Source organism: Odontesthes bonariensis, chromosome 12 (assembly GCF_027942865.1).
Source record: "Odontesthes bonariensis isolate fOdoBon6 chromosome 12, fOdoBon6.hap1, whole genome shotgun sequence".
NCBI classification, from domain to species: domain Eukaryota; kingdom Metazoa; phylum Chordata; class Actinopteri; order Atheriniformes; family Atherinopsidae; genus Odontesthes; species Odontesthes bonariensis.
This window is the reverse complement of record NC_134517.1, coordinates 1,485,745-1,510,167: the sequence shown is the minus strand read 5'-3', so window position 1 is coordinate 1,510,167 and position 24,423 is coordinate 1,485,745. Positions and strand designations below refer to the sequence as shown.

The 24,423-nt window shown below is 45.4% G+C and overlaps 2 protein-coding genes across 2 annotated transcripts; both read left to right on the top strand.

Annotated features, from left to right (window-relative positions):
* Positions 1 to 909: 909 nt before the first annotated feature.
* LOC142396324 (interleukin-10 receptor subunit beta-like) lies at positions 910 to 6,131 on the top strand. Its single transcript, XM_075478918.1, has 7 exons — positions 910 to 1,075; positions 1,252 to 1,375; positions 2,525 to 2,697; positions 3,239 to 3,393; positions 4,550 to 4,700; positions 4,939 to 5,084; positions 5,429 to 6,131. The coding sequence occupies exons 1-7, from the start codon at positions 1,024 to 1,026 to the stop codon at positions 5,576 to 5,578; spliced, it is 951 nt and encodes a 316-aa protein (XP_075335033.1). The 5' UTR covers positions 910 to 1,023; the 3' UTR covers positions 5,579 to 6,131.
* A 2,888-nt stretch (positions 6,132 to 9,019) lies between these two features.
* On the top strand, positions 9,020 to 24,285 carry LOC142396322 (interferon alpha/beta receptor 1b-like). The gene is made up of 8 exons (XM_075478916.1): positions 9,020 to 9,225; positions 17,341 to 17,470; positions 19,209 to 19,396; positions 20,874 to 21,034; positions 21,933 to 22,086; positions 22,530 to 22,681; positions 22,791 to 22,963; positions 23,534 to 24,285. The coding sequence occupies exons 1-8, from the start codon at positions 9,171 to 9,173 to the stop codon at positions 23,787 to 23,789; spliced, it is 1,269 nt and encodes a 422-aa protein (XP_075335031.1). The 5' UTR covers positions 9,020 to 9,170; the 3' UTR covers positions 23,790 to 24,285.
* Positions 24,286 to 24,423: the final 138 nt, after the last annotated feature.

Genomic DNA, 24,423 nt, shown 5'->3' with positions numbered 1-24,423 from the left:
GTGAACTCTGTTTCCCCAGCTCAATCAGTACTCTGCCATTCATCAACAACATAAAAGCCATAAAATCAACATCTAGAACATATGTAGTAGCAAACACCCTTCAGGCTTGGAAAGATTCTGTGGATCACATACCACCATTTCTATATTGGCCCCTTTATCCTCTAACCCAGACCTGCCACCCCTGATAGGGACTTCACTCTTCACTAAATGGAAAGAACATGGCATACATCAGATCCAAAATTTATTTGAGGAGGGCTCTCTAAAATCTTTTGTAGACCTCAGATCAGAATTTGAAATTCCAAACCAAGACTTTTATAAATACCTACAGCTTCGTCACTATATAACTACATTGGAAAAGTCAGGGCAAATGTCCTTTACTTTATCAGCCATTGAAGAAATCATGGTAAACTCCACAAAGCTGAAAGGGAAGATCTCTGTGATCTACGGTGCATTACTGGACCATTAAAGCTCCTCTTTAATGTCCCTTAGAACTGTATGGCAGAAAGATTTAGAACAAGATCTTGATGATGAGCTTTGGACCAACATGTGTCATAATGTCTTTGTTTCTCTATCCTGTAACAAAATTATTGAGCAGAATTATAAATTCATGCATAGAATGTACCTAACACCAATCCGTTTTAGCAAGATGTATCCCACTGTGTCCTCTAAATGTCATCGCTGTAAAACATCTACTGGTTCGCTTATCCACGTATTTTGGAATTGCAAGAAATTAAACCATTTCTGGAATGCAGTACACGATCTGACAATCAAACTTATGCAAATTCAATTCAAACTCTCACCTCTATTTCAACATGCAGTGTATGTTGGCTTGAAATGAAAAAGTAAGGGGGAGGGGGGGGCAGTAATAGGCCAGCCCTGCCTTTAATCTCTGACCGAAGAAGAAGAAGAAGAAAAGTTTCGTTTCCGCGTATTTCCCCGAGCCTTGTTGGTGAGTGCTACCAGGAAATAAATGTGTGAAGGACACCGACTGATTCCTCCTTCTCAGACGGGACACAGCTCAACATGTCCGCGGCTGTGCGAGCGCTCATCCTGACGTTTTCTGCCCTGTCCGGAGGTAAGGCTGCCTCTCTGTTCATCTGTGTGTGTGTGTGTGTGCGCGTGTGTGTGTGTGTAAACACACCGCTCCTCTCAGGGGCCCGTTTCTCTTCAGGATCCAGTATTTTTCAGCCCTAGAATAAGCCGGTACATGTTGGACATGCGGCAGTGGCTTTAACAGCGCTGTGTTTGCAGTGGCATCAGGGGTCCTCAGCAGTCCCACCAATGTCCACCTGAACTCCTCCAACCTGGACCTGGTGCTGGCCTGGGACCCACCTGAGGGGGCACCCGGCGGGCTGGTCTACACCACTGAGTTCAGGTGAGTACCTCTGCTTTCCTCTTCAGATCAGCACATCATCATTATAGCCTGAGTCCACATCTGGAACTGTAGAGCAGATTCCTGAAACGCTCAGCAGCAGGTGTGTCGGAGTGTCAGACACCGAGCATTTCCTGCTTCTCGTGCTGCCCTCTGAGGGTCCGGACACCAGCCCCCCTGTTCCCTGTGCCTTCAGCCAGCGCAGCGCCACCTGCAGTGATGTGATGAAGTCCAGCTTTACACTAAAAGCCAGTCATCAGATGGGCTGATCCACCAGTTGTTCCTTCTTTTCTGACTTTAGAGAGAGGATGGAGGAACTGTTGAAAGGGCAGAGGAGAGCTAACAGAGTCCACAGTTCTGCTGGGTGCAGGCGGGTTAAATGCCGCTCCTCACTCGATGAAAAATGACCCTTTGTTCACGTTGTTCCTCTTCTCTGAAACTCTGCTGTCAGATGACCTAAAAACAGCATCTGATCTGCCATGCTGATGTGTTCCTAATAGGACACATATTAGTCACATAGTGGTCACTGACCACCGGTCCTTGCCAGAGACCAGCTGGTCCTGACCACATGGACCTGCATAAATAATAGAAGATTGTATTTTATAGACTTTTAGTCATCAAACAGTGCTGGCACCATGACCAGAAAAGGGAGAAGATGTATCAAGATTACAAAAGCCGCTTCACAGACCACTCACTAACTGATTCACACCACAAGGACCACGGGACAGACCACTGAGGAGCTGCAGGACCAGTGTCTCTAGCGCCCCTAGTGGCAGTAACCACTGGTCCGTGCCAGAGACCATGGTCCCAGGACAGACCACGGTTTCGGCTACAACCCCTGCTGCTGAGGAAGCCGAGTCCTGCATGAAAGATGGTTTATAAGGCAGAGTGACATGTAGAGGTCCCTAAGCCTAACAGATGACTTGGTTAGAGCAGGGAAGTGGAAGTTCAGGACAAAGAAGAGAGCTGCAGAAAGAGGCCAAAGTGAACAGAGAAGGAGCAGATCTGTAACACACCAGCTTGCACTGCTGCTCCACTGAGGCATCGGGTTTGTTCACATCAGAGCTGCCCTTCTTCTGTCGGTATCACTCTGAAATCACCACTGGAACATCTGTCAAAGCCACGCTGCCTTTGCTTTTTGTCTTTTTCCAGGAGCAAGGTATTAAACTACTTCCCAGGCTGCCTCAACATCTCAGCCCTCCTATGTCACCTCCCCACCGGCAACATCAGTCAGTACGGAACGTATACTGGGAAGGTCCGGGCGCAGCTGGGGGCAGAGAGCTCACCGTGGGTGGAGAGTAACCAGATAACTTTGGATATGGACAGTAAGTACAGCACTGCTGTGTGTCTGTGTCTTAAAAACGGTGGTGATGATGAGCCACGGTGTTATTCATCAGCCTCAGGAGGAGATGGCTCTGTACTTGAATTAGTTCAGTCAGAGTCCATCCAGCCTACCATATCACATGCAGTCAGAGCACACACCAGTGCTGCAGCCCGCACTGCACCGCAAGAATCGGTCCATTCAGCCCAATGATACTTTATTAATGCCCAAAGGTGATATATATAGACATGTTGTTGTAATAGGAAGGTAACTAAATAGAATATACATCAGCTGACAAACACGCAGAAAGCTGAAGTGCAGCAGAGAGGAAGGTGTGGTAGAGATCTCCATCAGTGGGTCGGGCTGTTTCTGTTGCTCAGAAACAACTGAGCTGATGATGTCACACACAGGTGAACTCTCTCAGCAGCCAGCAGTTGAACATGACTCCTGTTTTTTCCTGCATGCCCGTCACTTTAACAATCATTCAGGGAACAAAGACGATGCTTACAGCGGATACTTTTTCCGATTTTCTCCCTTTCTTCTAGCCTACATCGGTTCGCCCATTGTGTCCATCCTCTCTAAAGAGGCAGCGCTGGAGCTCATCATCAAAGATCCTGTGTTCTCAATCTCAACACTGAGGGATGTGTACAGCTTTGCCTCCTACAGCATCAACTACTGGAAGAGTGAGCAGCCTGATAAGGTGGGATCCACTGTTGGGTTTCAGTAACGTATGACAGCTGACTGCATTGAATAGAGTCCAGCTTCGTTCCTGAGGAGTGTGACAGCGATCCTAACAGGTCAGACCATAGAACGAGTTATTTTCAATACGGACAGCCAGTAGTACAGTAGTTCAGGCTTCAAACAGAGGAGGGGGTCTCAGGTGCAGCCTGGACTCTCCTCCCCAGGTTTCACAGCCATGCACACCGTGGATCCTGTGACTATTAAACACACTTACACAGCTCACAGGCCCACAGTCTGAATGCTCTGTCAACTGCTTCCAAGATGAAACTCTCCTCCTCCGGTTTGAGAACTGAAGAAAAACCTTGTTATGAGAGCTTAAACATCTTCAGTCTTTAGTCCAGTTGCCCCATTCAAACTTTAGGATTACTCTCTAATAAACAAATTAGAATTTCTCAGACTATGAATCTGACCCAAAGGTGCATTCTCTGTTGTTCTGATGTGATAGATCCCAGCTGCCAGGGTGACACACTGAGGAGTTGGGAAATCTTCAGATTTAAAGGGCTGGCTCTCCATAAAGTTAGCATGTTCCCTAGTTGGCACAATGTGTGAATACAGCATGCATGCTAAAGATGGGCCATTAGTGGCACTGCTGATATGCTGTTTTTTATCAGATAATGTTTGCCATGCCTGTCAACTCAGCTCTGCCCGCAGGCATTCCAGTATTTTCTAACCTGGAGAAAGGACAAAGCACAGCTTAAACTGATGAATGAATTGAAACCTTTCACCTACGGTGGCACTAGAGGAAAATACAGGGATTAGGAGTCGTTACAGCATCACACATATACCTACGGTTCATCCTCTGTTGCTGTATCAGCATGTTCATAGACGTGGTTGTCAGCCGGGAGTATGGATTTACACATCAGTCTTTATTTCCTGGTTTACTGGGTCTGTGGTCCTCAGCAGCCACATGTCCCATGTGGATAAAAGCAGCTGTGAGATCAGTGTGGTGTTCCACACACCTGCAGGGGACCAGCTGATTGCTCCCTGTCTGCACTGTAGAACAAAGCACGGGAGATTATCTGTAAATCCTGACATGCTTTCCCCTCAGCGGTGGTGTCCTGCAGCTGCTGCAGGGTGCAGCCACACAGCCTTAAAACTCTTCTCATTTCCTGCAGATCAAACGCATCAGCGACATAAAGCAGAACCGAGTTGTTCTGAATGACCTGGAACCCTTGAGCAAGTACTGTGTCCAAGTCCACATAAACACAGTGAGGAACCCAAAGCCCAGCCAGCCCAGCAGCATCGTCTGTGAGAGCACCAGCAGTGGTGAGCATCTTATAGGTGTCTAATTAGAGGTTCCAGTCCTGGTTGGCGGTTCTGGTGTGATCGATCATGTGGATCTGGAGCAGTTATTAGGAAAGAGTCTTTTACAACCTTTTCTTTGATGGGTTTCTAAGTTTTATTGTGGTATCACGTGGCAGGCTTTGCTCCAGAGACATGACGGCACGTAGCTCTGAATTAAAGCTGAAGGGTCCTGAAGCGTTTTGGTCTGATTGAATTGCAGAAACAGAAGTTCAGTGGGAGGCAGCAGTGGTTGTGTTTGTCATCATGGCAGTGATCGTGGCAGCAGTGGTGCTCACCGTGCTGAACTGGAAAAGCATTTCCCAAGTTCTCTGCCCAAAAGACACGCTGCTCCAGCAGTATAAAGAGGTTAGTATGTTTCCTTCGTGCATCTCTGTGTCTGCTTCTCCTGCCAAGAAGGGCCAGTCTCTCTGTTCCAGAAATCAGTGCGCTGCTTTCTGCAGTTTCAGCTACAGAGGGGTCAAACAAGCCAGGGGCCTGTGTTACAGATTACCTCTTACTCTTATGTCTAAATTATTAGGTGCATCAGTTTATTATTAGCAGTCTATACTGTAGGCTTTAGGATAATTCCAGTTTTATAGATATATATTTGCTAATGATGAGGTTCATCTAAGGCTTCATGAGGGTTTTGATTGAAACTGCTTTTATGTTGCACAAATCTAAAATCAGTCCCATCTCTTTTTCCCTCTCAGTTTCTGCTGGCACCACCCAAGTCCTCCATGTTTTTAGCAATGCAGGAGATGCAGCCCCCCAAGGAGATCAATCACCAAGTCAGAGTCATTGCAGACGACAGGACGGTGGACCAAGCGGCTGCTGGGGAGGCAGCCGCTGGGGAAGGATAAAGAGTCGGGGAAAAGAAACCGTAAGGACCAGCAGATCTGCATTCAGCTGGGAAATGGGACTGTGGAGACGATCAGCAGAGATGACCTTCTGGACCCGATAAGAGCAAAGACTTATCACCTGGGGGGATCGCTACTGTGGAGGGATACGTGGCAGACATGGAAATATGTCTCATCCAGGCATTTATTTGATCATATGTTTCTTAATTCACCATTTATCATATACACTGTGTGTGTGTGTGTATATATATATATATAGTATATATGTAAGACATGGTGCAGCCTCGCTGCCGTGGCTCTAATGGATGCCCGCCCGCATCTTTCTGTCGTTGATTCTGGATGTGAAACTGTGTCATTGTGACATGAAACATTATGTTTTTATGTAAACCCGGAAGTATTTGTGATGGAGAATTCAAGAACATGTGAGCTTGTTATTTATTCAGCCATATTCAAAATCAGTATTGTTACCATGTAACGCTGTCCAACTTCCCTGTTCCCTTCTCCTCACATTTGTCCTGTCGGGTTTGAATAAAGAGGCAGTTTCTGCACGAAAATATCTCAACAAATTCATACACTGATATCACTATTGTTGTTGGGTAGATTATCAGTATACTTCAGAGGACAGACGACTGCTTCCCTTTTCCAACCTTCCCATTTTGTTTGTTCTTGCTGTGAATTATCAGACCCAGCTAAGTGAAAATGAAGGTCGGCCGTGCTGCACCCTCTCTTTAACCAACCTGTGTGCTGCCTGCAGGCCTGCAGAGGCTTATGGCTGCAGGCGGGCCACAGACCACTCCATCAAGACATGAGTCGGCCCACTGCTGCCAAGCCAATGGATGTGGCGGTTGCCACCTGAGGGCTGCTGTGAGGCCGGCCCATAGAAGGCATCTCTGTTGCATGGAGCAATTTAAAGAAGAGTCGTCATTCAGAAGATATTTCCTTTCAGAATCTAATCACACTCCCAAAAACATGCAAGAATGACCCCCGGGTATTAAGGGGGTAATTGTTGAGGTTGTAAAATGAGCTGAGCTATGCCACCTCCCCAAGGAGGAGAGAGTGAAATAAACCAGAAATTAATTCCTATATGCATTATATTGAGTGTTACTGTGTATAACCCGTAATGATCTTTTTCCTCTTCCTTTCAATGAGGACATTGTAAACAACTTTAGGGAGGATGGTGGGAAAGTTTCATGTTAGCCTTGGCTGCAGGAAGGGAGGGAAAATAGATAAAAATGCTTGAACATATCAAAGGAGCGATTACGTAATAATCTCTATTATAACTGAATTGTTTTTGCCCACGTGGTCAGAGCAGCTCTGTACTGTGTTGTTCTCTCTTGCAAAACATTATTAAAAGCATCTTATCTCCTCAGGAAATAACTGACTCTGTGCCTTACTAAAACTTCCACCACACCCCCCACCCTGACTGGTCATAAACACTCACTCTTTCATTTGCTGTAACTGTCCATATCCTCTCAGTGTGTTCACCATCCTGGCTGGGACAACTTATTTCACATTCTCAGCTACGTTTATTGGCTGATTTAGTCTGAATCTGGCTTTATGCATCCCAACCTCGGTGCTGCTCTATTCTGGATGCACTGAAATGAGGTTTTCGTGTGGAGCACGTCTCACACACCCATGCCCTCGTGATCAAATATCCTTCAGCTCACAGCTGTACAAAGTAATACAATGATCACAACTGTTATTCTTAAACACACTGATGTTGAACAGCAGCTGTAATGGATGGCTAAAGGCAGCAGGAGGCAATATTGTAACTCCAAGTATGTCAAGTGCTGGAATGCTCAAGAGCTTTGGGGTCTCCAGGGTATCACTGGAAAATCTCATTACTCTGCAGTTTGCATGTACAGACAGTCCATCTCCAAAAGGTATTTGTTTGGGAACAAACTGAAGTGCTGGGGCTCTACTGCTGATCACATGGAAGCAGGAGCTGGTAACCAAATGAAGGAAGGCTGCACAGGGATCACTCCCTAAGAGTGTAGGTGGAGTTGGGATGAGGAGTGTAATAGCATGTTACTGAAACAGAACAACAATTATTAACATCCCAGTCTATAGAAAAAAGTTTGGAATACTGTAGGAATGAGGAGGGGTTTGGGGGGTGGAATTACTCTACTAATGAACGGAAAGAGCAGAATTAAGACTTGTTGAGTTGGACAGCTCTTACACCTTTAATGGAGAGACAGGAAGGCACAGCTCAACATGGTGCTTGGGAGAAAGAGACACTTGGAACCTTGGTGAAACAGCAGAGTTCTGACCAGTGGCTGCAAGGAGGGACCCTTGAACTGGCTTTGATGATGCTGGTTTAAGGCTGTGCAGTTTGGCTCCTTCAGACTGTGAGCGTGACACATGGTGCAAAGGAAACCCTTCCTCCAGGTTTCTTCTAAGAACAGAAACGGTAAACAACGTTTCAAAGTGTTTCCACAAAGCCAGACTTGACACTAGAATGAACGTGCGTGATTGGCCAGTAAAGCTCCTTCTAGTGATGAACGTCGAATTCTGGAGAGACTCGAGCTTCAGAGGAGGAGCCTCAGCCCCAGGTGGAACGCTTCAGGGCAATCAGCAACCGGCAGCCTCTGAACCCAAGGAGCAGAGGAGGAGGAGGAAGGGACATAAGCAAACCAAAACACACCCAAACCCCAGACCCTGGTAATCCCACATTTACAGAAATGTTGTCCATGAAAGGCTTATTTTTGCCAACAGGCCCCTGCAGACACATCTGCCCACAGGCCCCTGCAGCACATCTGCCCACAGGCCCCTGCAGCACATCTGCCCACAGGCCCCTGCAGCACATCTGCCCACAGGCCCCTGCAGCACATCTGCCCACAGGCCCCTGCAGAGAGCCTTGTTCATCTCTGCAGGATGTGGTCTGTCAGAGAGCCTGCAGCTCTGTGCAGGGGCCCTCACTCGCCCCACATGCAGGAGGAGATACTGCAGCATCAGAGCCAGATCAATCACATATATGTCACGCTCTGTTTGAATGTTCCCTACGGGTACCATGGTTCTTTTTGGGTCCACATATACAGAACACATTAGGGACCAGCTGAGGACCAGCTGAGGACCATGGAAGTATAGTTACTTGATGTCACTGGGATTACTTCTCAGATTGCTCTTTTTTGCACTGCCTTTGCCTACTTAGTTGTAAATATCCTTTCTCATCCAATATCTTACCTTTCTATCTGTTTACACCATGTGTACATTACAAACTACATGCTCCAACTGTGGAGAGATGACAAGAAATATCAATTTGACTTTGAGTACTGGGCTGCAGGGAGAAGGACTAACTGGAACAGGACTGGAAAATATTCTGGTGAAAAAGGACAAGGACAAAATGACTTTTCAATACCCTGAAGAGGACTGGGGAGAATCTGAGGATGAATCCAGTAGGTGGCAGTAATGCGACTCCGTGGATGTCAACTGTTTGAAGAGCTCGAAAAAGAAGAAGAAGAAGAAGACGACAGAAGCGAAGGCGAAGCTCCATGGAAGCGAGCCTGCTGTACTGTGAGTCTTCCCGGACAGAGGCAGGGCAATGAGCGGCTGCCACTCGGTGTGTTAAAGGTGTGCTTCCAGCTCCGTGTCCGCCATGTTGGTGGTGGTCTCCGCGTGCCTCCTGCTCTGGTGCCACCGCAGCGCTGCGGGTAAGTTCCCTGGGACCACCCTGCACCCCCCTGACATGTCGGCCTGATGTGGACTCTGTGAAATGCTTTGTTATTGAATTACTGTGAAACTAACATCTTTATGACTTTGGGTTCTAACGTAACGTAAGAAAATGAACGTTTTCCTAAAAGAAAAGCAGCTGAAACGCGTTGCTTTCATGTAGAAACGGTCTGAAGCTCAGGACTGAATATTGTCTGCATTGTTGAGGAAAACTGAAAGTAAGACCCGAGAATGACGTTTTATTTGGACTTCAGCCAAATAAAAAAGATGGTGTTTAACCTGGATTAAACCCAGGCAGGTATGTGGCTAATGGTTCGGTTGTTCTGTGGCCCGTCACCAGGCTTTGAATTATTGGCTGAAAAATGGGGCTATTCCCCTTTAGCATCTTTTACAGACATGTGTATAACACCCCCCTCCCCCCTCCGCGGGTGTTATTCACAGCTGCACGTGACCATAGCCACAGGTCACACCATCTCCTGTTTTTGACTCTTTTGAGGTTTTCTGTGTGTAAGTCTTGAACAGCACCTGTTTTCTGGTGATATGTCAATCAATCAACCAATCAATCAATCTTTATTTATATAGCGCATTTCATACCACAGGCAACTCAATGTGCTTTACATAAAGACATAAAAAATACAACACAGAAAAAAATACACAGAAATACAGAGCAGGTAATTTGAGTAAACTAACAAAAGCTAACAAACATGGATAAACTTTCCTCTAAGAGGAAGCATTTAAAAATATAGCTAATAACAGAACGGTTGGTATAATAAATGATAACAGATCTTCAATATATGAATATGACTAAGTTTGCCTCCTAGTGAAGCATTAAGCATTAATAAGATCAGAAACATGGATAAGCTTTCCTCTAAGAGGGAGCATTTAAGAAGCCATTCGATGGTCCATAAATTAAATTAAAGGGGACTTGGGTAAAAAACTTTCATCTGAGAGGAAATATTAAGGTTTATACAGTGATAATAGGTCTTAATAAACCATTTGAATATGACTAAGTTTTCCTCTTAGTGAAGCGTTAATGAGATAGGGGTAGAATGAGAGAGGAAACAACACATTGGGGAGAGGAGGAGAGAGATGTTTACATTACAAACTTGGAGAATGATTTTGTCAGGCCAGTCCAGTCCTGGGGCGCCAGATTGAAATAACAATTTTTGTTTTTTGGTTCAGACAGACTACTGATTTTGCCGTCTATCTTTAAGTTTCTGCTGGTGCGTCTCGTGGCGAAATCCGATCGGCCGAATTGTGGAATGTAGATCATTTCCGCCCGGTCCAAGTAATCAATCAACTTTACTCCCAGTTTTAATCCATTTCTCTTCTGAGTCCAGGAATCTCAGCCGGCCTGCGCGCGCGCATCCAGCTTCCGATTCAGCTCACTTAGCATCTCAGTCTGAGCGTTGATTGCTCTTGTGACCCCCTCGAACGTTTTCCACGTTCTCTTAACTTTGTGAAATACCAGGTATCCTCCAACTCCAAATAGCAGGAACCCGAGTATCATAAATCCAAATATATAGGCATCGTCGACGTCCTCGGTGTACAGCATCGCTACACACAGAATTCTCCATTTCCCCCAGGAGTCCATTGAGTATCCAGCGAAGAATGTCCCATCAGGGCATGAGGGTTCTCCTTTCCCCAACTTTGCATTAGAGAAAATTTGATCAATAGCGTTGAGAGACCAGCTGACCAGATCCATCATACTTGAATTCGTCTGATATGTAAAGAGATGCTCCAAAAAGAAGCAGGGAAAAAAAGGGAGGGTTGGGAGCAGAGAGAAAAAGCGTCCTCCTTCACCGAGAGCAGGAAGTAAAAATATTCTGTCCAGGTAATCAGGACAGAATATGGGGCAGAAAGCGAGTTTTTCTGCCTTTAGGTGTTACCTGTTAGCTGTTACCTGCAGCTGCTACCCAACCTTCCCCTTTACCCGTTACCTGTGCCTGTAGCTGTTACCTGGGGTGTTGTTTGGTCATACTTGTGCCTTTTAGGCAAACTTGCTCACAAAGTCAAACTTCTGCTATGCAACAGGTTACAAAAATTTGGACGTGCACGACTGGTCAAAATAGCACCAAAGTGTCCGGTGCAAGGCTATTCTGCCATCAGTTCTGGTTCCTGCTGCTGTTCTCAGGCGTAAATGTACCTTTAAGAGGGTAAATGGTTGATGTTGCCTGGGTAACTGAGCACCTCACCTGCTTTGGTTGCAGGCCTACAGTTGGCTTCTCATTTCACTGATGAGTCTCATGGCTTTGAATGTAATGTGTGACATTGAGCTGCTTCTTTCAGATGAAGGCTGAGCCCATAGCGCAACATTCTGCTGTGTGTGAAGCTAAACTGGCCATACTGTTGTGAAATGAGACAGGAAGTGAAGCCACATGCAGAAAGAGAATGGCTGTAAAACAACAATTGAAACGATGTGCTTGTTTTGAAGTGATGTCTGAGGTCTGAGATGCCACACTTCAGATCTTTGGTTTCCGGCACACAGTCGTACAGACTCGCGTAACACGCCAGCAGCTACATAACACACTTTTGCACTAATAAATGAATTAAGAAAAATGAAAGGCACTGATGTCATTTCACATAAGAAGCTGTGGCAGATACAAGTGAGGAAGAATAGACTAAATGTACGAGGAAGACCCTTACCAATGGGTAAAGCAGCTGTGGAAAATGGATTGAAGTGGAAGTAAAAGCAAGTTTAAACTAAATACCATGACAAGGCTCAACTATTACAGTTTTTTCTGATTGCTAAAGTTCAATTTTCGCAACTTTGGCTGCTTTTGCAAAACTCTACACACGACTACAAGAACTTCACACCAATCTAGCAAAGCATTGTAGATACATTGCAAAATCAAACTAAGGTTGAAAAACATTATACACCTTTGTAAAAATTGCATTTTTGTGGCAAATCATTCACACAACCTATCATTTTGATTAACACGCCCACACTGCAACTACACACAAATGCTATAAATGATACACACATTTGGCTGGTGCTTTTCTTTGCATAATGTAAATCAATTTTACATCATACTTTTATTATGAATATGTTTGATATAAACACACAGGGAATCACTTCAATCGTGACTGTTTATTTACATTCACCAAAACAAACTAAAAATATTTTTTTACATGTAAATAAAAACACAAGAAAACTCAATATAAGTGTACTGAAAACAAAAGAAAGTTACTGAACATCCATACGCCTTGCTGGATCTGGCCACAAGATTTCATCAACGTCACATGCTATGTCTTCAAGTGCAAGACAGCGGGGAAAGTATCGCCTTGCATGGCGTATCCAGCCCTGACATGCTGCCTGGTCAATATCCCCACATGCCTGAGGGGTCTGTCTTGTACGGGCCCAGTGTGGCATGATGGTGAAGGACACCGTTCTGGCTGATCGCAGCACACATTGTTATGTTGCCCCCCCTCTGCCCTGGCACATTTGTAATGGCACGCTGTCCGATGACATTCCTGCCCCGTCTTCTTGTTTCAGTGAGGTTGAACCCTGCCTCATCCACAAATATGAGCTCATGGCCCATGGCATCTGCCTCTAGCGTCATTACTCTCTGAAAAAGAAAAAACAAACAAAATACATACACTTCAGTATGTAAAAGGACCATGTATACACTTCTGAATTCAACACCAATACTGTTGCTTACCTGCACATATTCACAACGCAGTTGCTTTACTCGTTCTGAATTCCTTTCAAAGGGCACTCTGTAGTAGCCTGGGCGAAAGCCGACTGTTGACTCCGTCAAACAGTCTGGAAAAACCCAAGAGGAATCCGTTTCCATGGAGGGTGGGACCTTACTCAGCAACTTAAATTAATTGGAGTTCCCTTAACCAATCAGTAATGTTTAGAAAGGACGTAGGTTATGCGCCGAGGTTCATGCTTACTCTCGCGAGGCTCTAGCTTCCCACATCCGCTTTCATTATACCGGTACCATTTGAGAAATCAAACTTTTCCCAAAGCCAGTTGGAAGGAGAGCTACGACATCCTTGCCACTAACAAAATTGACGAGGCATTCCTTTTGCTCTTGTTTTAATTGTGTAATGCTCTCCAGAGTAGAGACAACTTCATGGATAGCTTCTAGCGTTCTTCCGTCGCCATGTTTATGTCCGCTGCGGTTGAACTACAATTATATGGACTACAATGGACTCCGCGCGTGAGTTCTGCGTCACCACTCGCAACTGTTTGCTGATTGGCAAAACACTGAGCGAACCGAGGTAGGGGGATTTGGCCAGACTATGTGCGGAGCCAAAATCTTTGGGCGGAAGTACGTAGGATGGCGTCGCCAGGCTAACTCTGTAGACCTGCTTCATGCAAATTTTGTTTCTGCCAAGTAAGCGTGATATTGCTGAGATGCTCACAGTATTTACATTTGCAAAAGTTATGTCATCTTCAATTACACGGTGCTGAATTTCACGCAGCCATATGGTATTGTTCGCCATCACCATATTCACAATGTGGATCTCCTGCTCAGGTGTGAACAGTCTTTTTCTGCCCCCAGCTCTCGGAATTCTAGCAATTCTGTAAAGTAGCAATGGCATCATTTGTACATTACTGTATTTTACATATTACAGAAGTATACATATTGTCTAACATGTACACTGTATTTCTATGTACAGATTGCAAGTAGGCCTATACTGCAATGTTGAAATGAAGTATGAAATGTATAGAGTATGAAATGACTCTACATACCGGTTCTCAGTGCAAAATGTTCTGATTATGCTTGCTACAGTGTAGCGGCTCAGATTGGGTTGAACCCTTTCTCCAGCTTCCCTGTAGCTCATGCCATGGTTGATGACATGGTCAACCAATGTGGCCCTTATGTCATCTGTAATTATGTGTCTTTGTCTCCTTCCTCGTCCTCTTGCTCCTTGCCCCCCTCGTCCTCTTCCTAAGACTTCATTTTCTTGTCTCGGTCCATGTTGTCCTCTCCCTCTTATTTCTTCACGTCCTCTGCCTCGTCCTCCTCTGATCCTCACTCTTCCGAAAAGTCTTTCTCCTTCCATTGTTCTCCACACAGAAAGCTTTCCTGTGACTTATTTCAAGGCTGGTTGCAAGGTGAAGTGATTATCTAACATTGTGTCCACCTGTCACATGTTGTCTAATAATTAGTAGTATAGTGTACAAAATATCCATTAATGTGTATAGTTTTTCTAGGAGTGTGTTCATCATTTGGAAATTGTGTGTAAAGCAGTGAGTTGTGTTTACAGTTATGCAAAAAGAGTGTTGTGCAATGGATTGCTTTGGTACATTTAGCAAACTGTGCTTTCTAACATATCAAACTCAGTGCAAATCCGTTTTTGTGCTTACAGTTTTGCTACATTGGTGAAATGTTTGTGTATATGTGTGAAGAGTTCAGCTTAAACAGCCAAAGTTACAAAAAATGTGCTTTAGCGAACAGAAAAAACTGTAAGGAGTCATGTGACTCAGGATAACTGATAATGCTGAGTTATGTGAGGTGTTTAGTCTCCATGGTGATCTTTAACAAAGTGTTCAGGACTATTCCTTCATAATGCACATACTTGTCCTTTAGATGAGGTTTTAAGGGGCTTTTTCTGGGAGACTTGAGCTCAGGAAAGGTATGCAGGGAACTGAGTCATGGACGAAGCTATGACTCCAGCTCCCCAGGCGTCTGTCGACACTCAGAAGGAGAAGCACAGACAACCGGTTTAACCCAGTCTCCCTGAGAGCTGTTTCACACCATCAGTATTTCCTGTTTTTGTCGAGCACTCTGTGCAGTTTCAGTCATGTGAGAGACTGAAACAGCCTTCCTGTCTGTATCTGCTTTAAGTCAGCTTCCCCATTCTGCAGAAGACAGGGATTGGGTTTACATGCTCCGATGACTCGGTTTGGTTCTCAGTGCACAGGTGTTCTAACCTCTGAACAGCTACAAGTTGTTTCTTCTTCTTTGATTAGTTCCTCTTTGTTGAGCTTAGTGTTGAAGTTTGAGAGGGGAAAGCAGACTGCTGTCCCTAATTGAACTTTTTATCTTTACATCAATCATAAGCTTGTTGTATGGTTTCTGCTCCGTGTTCCTGTTCATCTTTTAGCTGTAGAATTTGAGCAGCAGTAACATTCATGGTGATAACATGACTCCTCCTGTGTCGCCTGCTTCGATCCGTTGTTTCTGAATACAGAGAATGACCCACAGGGGGTTACATGTTCCTTAACCCATTGACGCCGGTTGTTGCGTAGCGCAACATTGTTCATTTATCATTATTTTCAAGACGCATGCAGCATGTAATGCACAATAATTGGTTCAAATACACATGAGGTGGGTGTTTTCGATTAGCCTGTTCTGCAATAGTGCGTTTGTAGCTAATTTGACAGCTCGGCTACAATGGCTGCGGTTAACAAGACATACTGTGACAGCGATGGAAGTGATGTGGTGTTGGCGCGGCCACACACCATCCAACTCGAAGTGGAGCCCCGTGTCAAAGCAGGAGATGAAATCTTTCATCGGTCTCTGCCTAACTTTTGGAATAATCAAACTACCAACTCGCCGGGATTAGGCTACTGGAGGCAGAGCAAGTGGCTGTATCAGGCAAATGTAGCCCGAGTGATGGCACGAGATCGTTTCGACATGATGTAATTATTGATTCTTGCGCTGCATTCTGACGACTTCTCATTCTTATTTGAGTGGCGTTGCCCTTATGTAAAAAACAAGAGAGCCCGGTGCGAATTACTGCAGTATGACAACTATGATGTTTTAGAAGTCGTGTCACTGAAGTATACAGTATAACTGCACAATGCAAGATATATTGCAGGTTTTTTTTTTATCATTCATTATTATTGCTGATATTATGATTATGATTTAGTTATAGTATAGTAACAGTATAGTAATAGTAGTATAATAGCCAGCCAGCCAGCGAAATTTTTTTTAATTTTTCTTAGGTGTTTTCAATGAATTGTTTTTAGTTAAAAAAACCTCAGGCATTGGGGACCTTTTCTAAAAACTGGCTTAGGCATTGAGCAGCCTTTTTTGCAGGTGCTTTAGGCGCCAATGGGTTAAACATTGATTGATAAATGTTTTATATGTAGTTCTGGGACTTTTCTCAGAAACTACAGAAGCAACTGTTTTTATTGAGAATGAATGTAGTTTCTTTCCACTGTCTATTTCTAAAGTGTAATTTGATAACTTTAATCTGTCTTGTGTTGTCTTTGGCTTTGGGATTATGGTAGTTTGGGCAGCTGCAGCACAGGGCTCTGGATTGTTCTGGAAGTCTGAGGTGTACAGAGTGAAGGGAAACAGAAAGAGTACAGTCCCCTGTGGTGCTGCTGGACAACATCAGCGTCACCGCTGATCCGGAGTTTGTTCCTGGGGAAGCACCTCGCTGTCCCCTCCACACAGAGGCTGACAGCCTGGGAACGACTGAGCTGATGACGTCACAGACAGTTTGTAGCCTGGCAACCACTGAGCTGATGACGTCTGTGATGTCATGCAGCAGGGCGGGGTGAGATAAACTGTTAAAGAGTAACTCAGGTGAGCTCCCCTGGTAGGTGATGAGGCTGTAAACACACAGCTAACAGCTCAATGTCCCAGATACAGAGCCTCTCCTCCACAGTGATGTGTTCAGGATGACATCATCTGTTGTTAACTAGCACTGCTGCACCTCCACCTTCCAAAGTCTCTGTTTGCTTAGGCTGTTTGAAAGCTGGGTGGAGTCCACCTCTCAGTCCCATCAAACAACTTTCACACAAAGTGGTTTCTGTTAGGAGGTGGGAGAGCAGCGCTGCAGCCGTGCACGGCTGCAGCGTGCACGGCTGCAGCGCTGCGTACTGAGAACAATCTGGGGCAGAGATCAATGACTGATGCAGTATGTGGTGTAGAACTGTCTGTGTGCAACATGCAAGGCCTTCCTGAAGAGCACGAGGTCTGGATGGGAGCAGGTGCTGCTCTAAACCTGGTTAGACCTTTCAGCATTGATGGAGCCTTTCCACATGTGCAGCTCTCCTGGTCCAGCTCCTCTTTAGTCTGGAGGACTGAATTTCAGGTTCTGATCCATCTGACCGCAGATGGGGGGCCTGATGATTATTGTTCTAACAATATAAATGATGTCATCCTTTGGCTTCTTTCTTGCAGTGGAAGCAGAGCTGGCCCCACCAAGCATGTTGACCATGATCACACTGAACACTCATTACACCATGAGCTGGGAGTGGGACCAAAGGGCTGCAGAGTCTGACGCCGTCACCTTCACCACACAATATGTTGCGTAAGTCTCGCTATGCTCTCTCACACACACACACACACACACACACACACACACACACACACACTCATGCACATACATTAGAAAACGAGTGCAGCAGAATCTGAAGTGAATAGATTTAGTGAGAAATATTAAGTGAAACTAACATTCTGATCACAATAATCTGCTCCACTCTGAAATAATATCTATTTCTGTAACCTTACCTGTCATCACATTCTTCCTTTCTTTTTTCTTCTCAGTGCAGCTGTCGCTGGTAAGAAACAAATGATCTTTTTGAGATCTTGTGCATTGATGGATTACCTGTTTATATAGTGCTGATACGCAGCAGCAGTATTTTCAGAGTGATGATGATGATTGTGTTGTCTTCCTGCATCTGGCCCGCTCACTGAAAATGATCCGGAAGCTTTGAGCAGTTATCATCTCCAACCTGATGGGTATCCTCTCTGAGACTCTGAACCATGTCTTTGGAGCACTGACACAGACTCAACCACCTCTGGTTCCTTTATCTTTGACCTTCGTCAGTTCTCTATAACATGAAAATCAGCCTTAAACTCTTGTGCTGGGAACTAGGCTTTAATGGTTGTCTGATAGGGCTGAACGATATATCGTTATCGTATCTATATCGAGATATGAACATTCAAGAAAGTAATTTTGAAAAAGCAACGATATAAACGATATATTTCCCCGCGCTCGCCCTGCTTATACAGCTCCGGCAGTCACCATAAACATTACTTTTAAGATTGCGCTTGAACGCACCCCACCGCCAGCCAACCACAAAGCTTATTTCACGCTTGCTGTGGATCGACAGCTGAAGCCAACCAATGACAAACATAGGAGGGTGGGAGTGAGGGAGAAGTAGACTGAGACGCACACAGCCACACAGTCACGGGGAATTCACGGCGAAATCAAAACGAAAGAAAAGTGACATGAGCGCGGAAGATAATTCGGCCGGTGGCAGTGCAGGATCTAATTTTGTGCCAAAACATAAATCATCCTCCATTATTTGGAGGTATTTTGGATTTAGAAAGGATGATGTCGACCAGAGCGAGGTGTTGTGCAGGTCGTGCTTGGCGAAAATTAATCAATAAAACTGCACTCTTTTGTTTTATGATGTTTTTATTTTTCTGAAAAATGCTTGGTTTTCACCGAACCCGTAGTCATATCGTATCGTATCGATATCGAGATATCTGGCATGAATATCGAGATATGAAATTTTGTCCCTATCGTTCAGCCCTAGTGTCTGACTGTAGGAGCCACCCTCTGTGGTGTACCATCAGCTCCAGCTCCACCTGTGGCCTCCACTCAGCCCCCCCTGCTTCCATCCACTTTAAGATCAGCCCACCTTTTTGTAATGTCACACTGATCAGCAGCCCAGTGTCACGCTGACAGGTGTTCCTCTTCATGGCAGCACAATTTGGACAAAGTAACCGGAGGGGTGCGCTCTCAGTCCTTCACATAAGGCTTTATTGGGTCCATTTCACCTCCACTGAGCTTCATAAAGTTTATTACTGCATGTAAAACAGTCTGCTGTGCACGAGGCGCTGGGCGTGGAACATGAACTGTTCACTCTGTCAGCAGCCTGCTCCTCCCAACGAGATGAGAGAAGTGATGAGCAACCACTGAAATATTAGTCCAAAATGATCATTCATGGTTTTTTATTTTTCGTGGTGTCCCACACCATAAATGATGATCAGTTACCATGATTAATGTCTCGTGTTTTTTTTCTTTCTTCCCTCCTCAGGAAGTACAAACTGAGGTCCAAAAAAGGTCCAAACTGGTCGAAGATGTGTAACGAAACATCGGAGAGGTCATGTGACCTTACTGCGCTCAACCTGCACTACCTGGGCATCTACATGCTTCGTGTTCGAGCCAGTGTGAACGGACAGCACTCTGTCTGGGTGCAGAAGGAGTTCTGCCCTGATAAAGACGGTAAGAGGGAGGCGCTCATTGGTGTCAGGCTCACTGCTCCACACATGTTCAAACACAGAGTCTCTGTTCTGACACGCCTACGCTCCACACTGACTCAGTCTGTGCAGCTGTGTGACGTACAAGAGATCTGGTGTAAAAAAAGTCTTTTATCATCATAATTTATTCATCATTCACTTTATTATAACACTATAGTGTCATGACAAATTAAGTAAAAGAAAATTTAAACTAAAATAAATCTGCATCCATTCATCAAATCAAATCAAATGTATTTATATAGCACATTTCATGTACAAACAGTTCAAAGTGCTTTACATAAAATAAAAGCATTGCAGCAGGGAGTGCAAGAAGCATTAAAAATACATAAAAGAATATAAAGAGAAACAAATAAAATCATTTAAATGAATTCATGTCAGCTTCTCTCAGAGTGGAACATTTGGAAGATAAAGTATTTCTGCTGAATCATTGCTGAAGCTTTTTCTCTTTTAGACCAATCAGAGTGCAGGAAAAAAGTGTCTTAAATGCCAGCTGTAGATCCTGAGGAAGAGCTGCCAGTCAGTGATATCAGCCCCAAATGTCTGGTGTTTGTGGGCATGACCCTGAAGCTCAGGTTATCTCGGGTGTGGCCACTGGTGGGTGAATGTGTTTGAGACGGACAAAAAGGGCTGCGTGAACAGAACTGCTGTCTGTGCATATGTGTACGGCTCATTATGGCTCATTATGGCTCATTATGGCTCGCATTTTAAAAGCAAGGACTAGAGAAGCACTAAAGTGTCCAGATACAATAGCAGATGTTATCAGAGCGTATCATTGATTGCCAGGGTTTTAACTGGCCAGTTGTCATGCAACAGCTTTTTGAAGCTCTTGATGTTTTGTGTTTGACTTTATTTCCTGTAGCTTGTTTAGTTTCAGTGGACATGCCGGGGATTCCCAGTATATATTCACTGGTACGGCCCATCTCTTTGAAAGCTCCTCCACCAGCTGGATTACTGACTGCCTGAGACACGGAGCACAGCTTGGGTTCCGGGTTTTCTTCGGTTAAATTTCCTGTAGATTAACAGGCCGGCCCACTTTTCACATATCCTTCATATCTTTGAACACAAACATATGATTCATTCATTCATCATTTAAACCCAGCCTTCTCAGATCTCTGTAATTGCCTTTGATTCTTTAATCACAGTGAACACAGGTTTGCCTGCATGAACAGGGCTGATGAGTGTCACTTATCTTCTCTGTTAATCATGCTGTCTGTAAAATATGCTCACCAGAGCTTCCCAGGTCAGACCAGCAGGTCAAAGCCAACATGGTCCACGGCCAAATTCAGTTCTGGTTATTGTCTCCGGTGTTAGATGCTACTTTATACTGGATTCTGCTGTCACGTGTTTGATCGTGCACTGTTAACTGTACTACTGAAACATGAGTGTGGACAGCACACAGTCCCTGAGTGAAATGTCTCGTCTGTCTCTCTTGCTTCTTGTAGCTCGTGTTGGTCCTCCGGCCTCGGTTAACCTTTCTCCAGCTGACCGCAGCCTGGAGGTTTTAATCTCTGACCCTCTGACCAGCACCAACGGCTCCATGAAGGAGCATCTCCCAAAGCTCTACTACAGCATTCTGTACTGGGACCGCTCTGTGGAGACGGAGGTAGGAAAGTCATTCCTGTGCTCAACACCAGCCCCGTGAATACGTTCTAGCCCTGAACTCACTTTCACAAAGTGTGACCTCGTAGAACTTCCTGCATACAGCACTTTTCTGGAACTTAAATTCTCTGCCTTCAGATGGATAAAACTGTGAACTTGATCACGTGAAACTGAGCACATGCGCCTGAAAGTCTACCTGAGCTCCTTCTCAGAAGGCCAAAGTACTGTAACACGTCCCTCCTTTGTCCAATCAGTGGTGGTAGATCCTGCTGTTAAAGAGAGGAGGATGCTCACACAGGTGAAAGCAAGAAAAATGTTGTTGCTGAGCGGACGTATAAAAGACTGAAGCTGCTATTTCACATGTAAAAAATCCCAGTTTTGTACAGTAAGCAGGGCCTTACGCCTTTTCAAACCAGGACGTGCATCGTGTGAACGTACAGAAGCAGGACGGGGGTACAAGGTTGACCCGCCACTTATATGCCTCTGGGATGGTGAGGGAGGTGGTCACGGAGGCGAAATGGACCCGCCTCCGGTGTGCTGGCATCGCTCGGCACACAGCGACGCAGGGCTGAGCCTCTGTTTGGCAGGTGTGAGCTGTGAGGAGGAGCAGCGGCAGATCAGGATCACGTGAACATGTCCTCAGAAAGTCAAGCCGCAGAGCTCTGTTAGCTTGTTGGCTAACGTCAGGCTGGGGTTCTACTTTTAAAAGTGCCCTATGAGTTGGTAACATGACACCAACAAGGGTTTCTAACAGCCAGCCTAAAACAACATCGTTCCTCTGCCTCTTTATTTTCCACCAGACCACGCATCACTGATCCACATTCTCACTTTATATGTTCTGGCTCATCAATGAAGTAAATGTCCTGAATTTAAAGCATTTCTCTCGTTTCCATGTCCCTCAGGCTGTTAGCCCCCAGACGTTGAGCAGCAGTGTCAGTACGGTGACTTTGTCCGAGCTGAAAGCCTGGACCTGGTACTGCGTGGCTGTCCAGACGCGCTACGACTTCTACAACAAAAGCAGCGCCTTCACGCCGCCGCACTGTATGCAGACTGAAGGTGACAGTCAGATCCATGCCATTTTAGCTGGCCGCAGCATCAGAGAGCCGCTTGTAGAAGCAGCTTTAGCAGCAAAAAGGGTTTCTGGCCCAGATGGAAATGAATTCATGATAAACAGAAGGAGCACAGTCATGAAATCTCAGCTTTATTGGTCATTCACACAATAAGCAGGAGTATTTGAATGTGTTTGACCATTTTTCTCAGGAGAAGCTGAATGTTTGCTGCTGTCTCCATATTTAGACATGATGATAATAAGATTTAAGCATTTCACCTGTCTACTGGCCAGGGTCAAACTGCCCTTACAGCTCTGTAGTTCCAAGCCTGATGGAGCATAAACGGGGGAATGCGTCCGCATCTCCATGTTTCTTTACATCTGTGTAAGTAGATGACGCCCTGATCTAATGTGTGTGTGTGTGTGTGCGTGTGTGTGTGTGCTGTAACAGGTGCCATCCCTTGGTGGTATATCTTTGTGTGCTTCCTGGCCTCTCTGATGATCTGGTTCCTGGGTTCGCTGCTCTCCATCTATGGCTCCTTCTGGTGCTTCAGGTCATACAAAGCTACGTTTTTCCCACAGCTGCCTCCATCCTTGAAAGAGGTAAGCAGACACTTCTTCTCACGGCATTACCTGAATGACTGTGGGCTTTTTGCAGGCAGCGGGGACAAACCTGGGCCTAACTGCCTCCTTCCTCTGTGCCTCCTCCCAGTATATCGATGGCTCTCCTGGCTCTGGCATTCCTCACCACCTGGACTCGGATTCGCAGTTGGAGCTGCTGTGTGAGAACGTGACTGTCTGCCCACAGCCAGCCATCCTTGAAGTGCCCAGCGCTCAGGCTGAGGCCTTCCCAGCACCCACACCAGACCTGGATCCAGACAGCAGGTTGCTTGGACTTCTTGTTCTTACACAGCCTGTGTGTTTTGTTGTTTCCTCAGAAGTGTTGTGTTCACATCTTCAGTCTGACTGGACCCTGCCTGTCGCTTTGTGGCAGCCTGTATATGCTCCAGACCCCCCCCGCCCCCTTTCTTGTTTAAATGGCTGCCATGTAATCAACAGTACTGCCTTCCCTGATGCACCAGAAGCAGATTTGAATCCTAATTTCCTCCTGGGCTCTACCCTCCTCCCTCTGAGGCCAGTCTGGGTAGCGTTGCAGGAGGACTTATCCTCACAGCGGTGGCAGAGAGCAGAGGCGCAGGGGCTTCTTCTCTGGTGTTCAGTGTTGAAATGAACTGAACAGCTTTTCAGTGATAAAACTTTTTTTTTTTTTTTAAATCCTACTCATTCTAATCAAATATTTCCAAATAGACCTTTTCAGTAATAGTGAAAATTCTTGTATCAATGTAATTTCAGGAACTTAAAATATTGCATTGTGAATATTTATTCCAGTGTGGAGGATCCTTAGTGTTTTCCTGACGAGGTCGGTAATAATTAGTTTCCTTTCAATGTTTCCAGTGGCAGACACAGTCGACAAGATAGCAGCACCAGTGGAGACTCTGGGGTTTACTCAACGGGGGGCACCTCCGGTGCGCTGCTGCCCAGCATAAATCAGTGCTTCACCAGCACGGGGGACGGCTGGACCGGCCCTTTGGACCCCGAGCGGGTGAAAATGCACACACGTGTGGATGTGCAGTCAACCAGTGAGGACCGTATTCAGACAGATGCAGGTTTGTTGGAAATGTGCAGCATGCCTGTTATCCACGTGTCATAACAGCCCAAAGAGAGGAAGAGACTCTCAGAAAACATGGACGAAAGATACGAGCAAGAGTGGAAGACTCTGGAAAAACTGAAGTGTCCTCAGAGGACAGAGCACCTCACAAAGAAGGGCCTGGAGAACTATTCCTAAAGAAAGCCTATTCTACCGTATTTACATCCATGTTTCAGTAAATCACTGCACTTACTCTCCACTTTCATGGCATTATTTCAAGAAAAGAGACTTGTTCCCAGTACTGTACGGCTGGAGCGCTCATCGGTGATAAAGGTGTGGCCGGCCTGCTTTGGCAGTTGCTTCAGAGGCTTGTCTGCGCTTGTAGAGATGAACTAACTTTTATCTGCTTTGTAAATGCAAATGGCCTTTTAATGAATGTGCACTGTAAGGATTTCTGGTTTTGACATTTTTAGGCAGCAGGTGTTGTAAAGGAGTCGTCACAGTGTGGGGGAAAAATAAAGAAACCCAAAAGCCGTTTTCCATTTGGTGCTCGGATGGAACTGAGAGTCAGCCTTGTAATTAATCTCTCTCTCGCTGCATTGTCACGTCTTCCTCGTTACTGCCTTTTGCTCATGTTGAAACTGCACATATGATTACTATGAAGAAGTGGAAAGAACGAACTGGATGTTGGTGGTGA

Coding starts and splice junctions, on each gene's coding strand:
- LOC142396324 (XM_075478918.1), top strand. CDS start 1,024: ATGTCCGCGGCTGTGCGAGCGCTCATCCTGACGTTTTCTGCCCTGTCC. Junction 2,698..3,238: donor GATAACTTTGGATATGGACA/GTAAGTACAGCA, acceptor CCTTTCTTCTAG/CCTACATCGGTTCGCCCATT. Junction 3,394..4,549: donor AGAGTGAGCAGCCTGATAAG/GTGGGATCCACT, acceptor CATTTCCTGCAG/ATCAAACGCATCAGCGACAT.
- LOC142396322 (XM_075478916.1), top strand. CDS start 9,171: ATGTTGGTGGTGGTCTCCGCGTGCCTCCTGCTCTGGTGCCACCGCAGC. Junction 17,471..19,208: donor TTCACCACACAATATGTTGC/GTAAGTCTCGCT, acceptor TTCCCTCCTCAG/GAAGTACAAACTGAGGTCCA. Junction 22,964..23,533: donor GACCTGGATCCAGACAGCAG/GTTGCTTGGACT, acceptor CAATGTTTCCAG/TGGCAGACACAGTCGACAAG.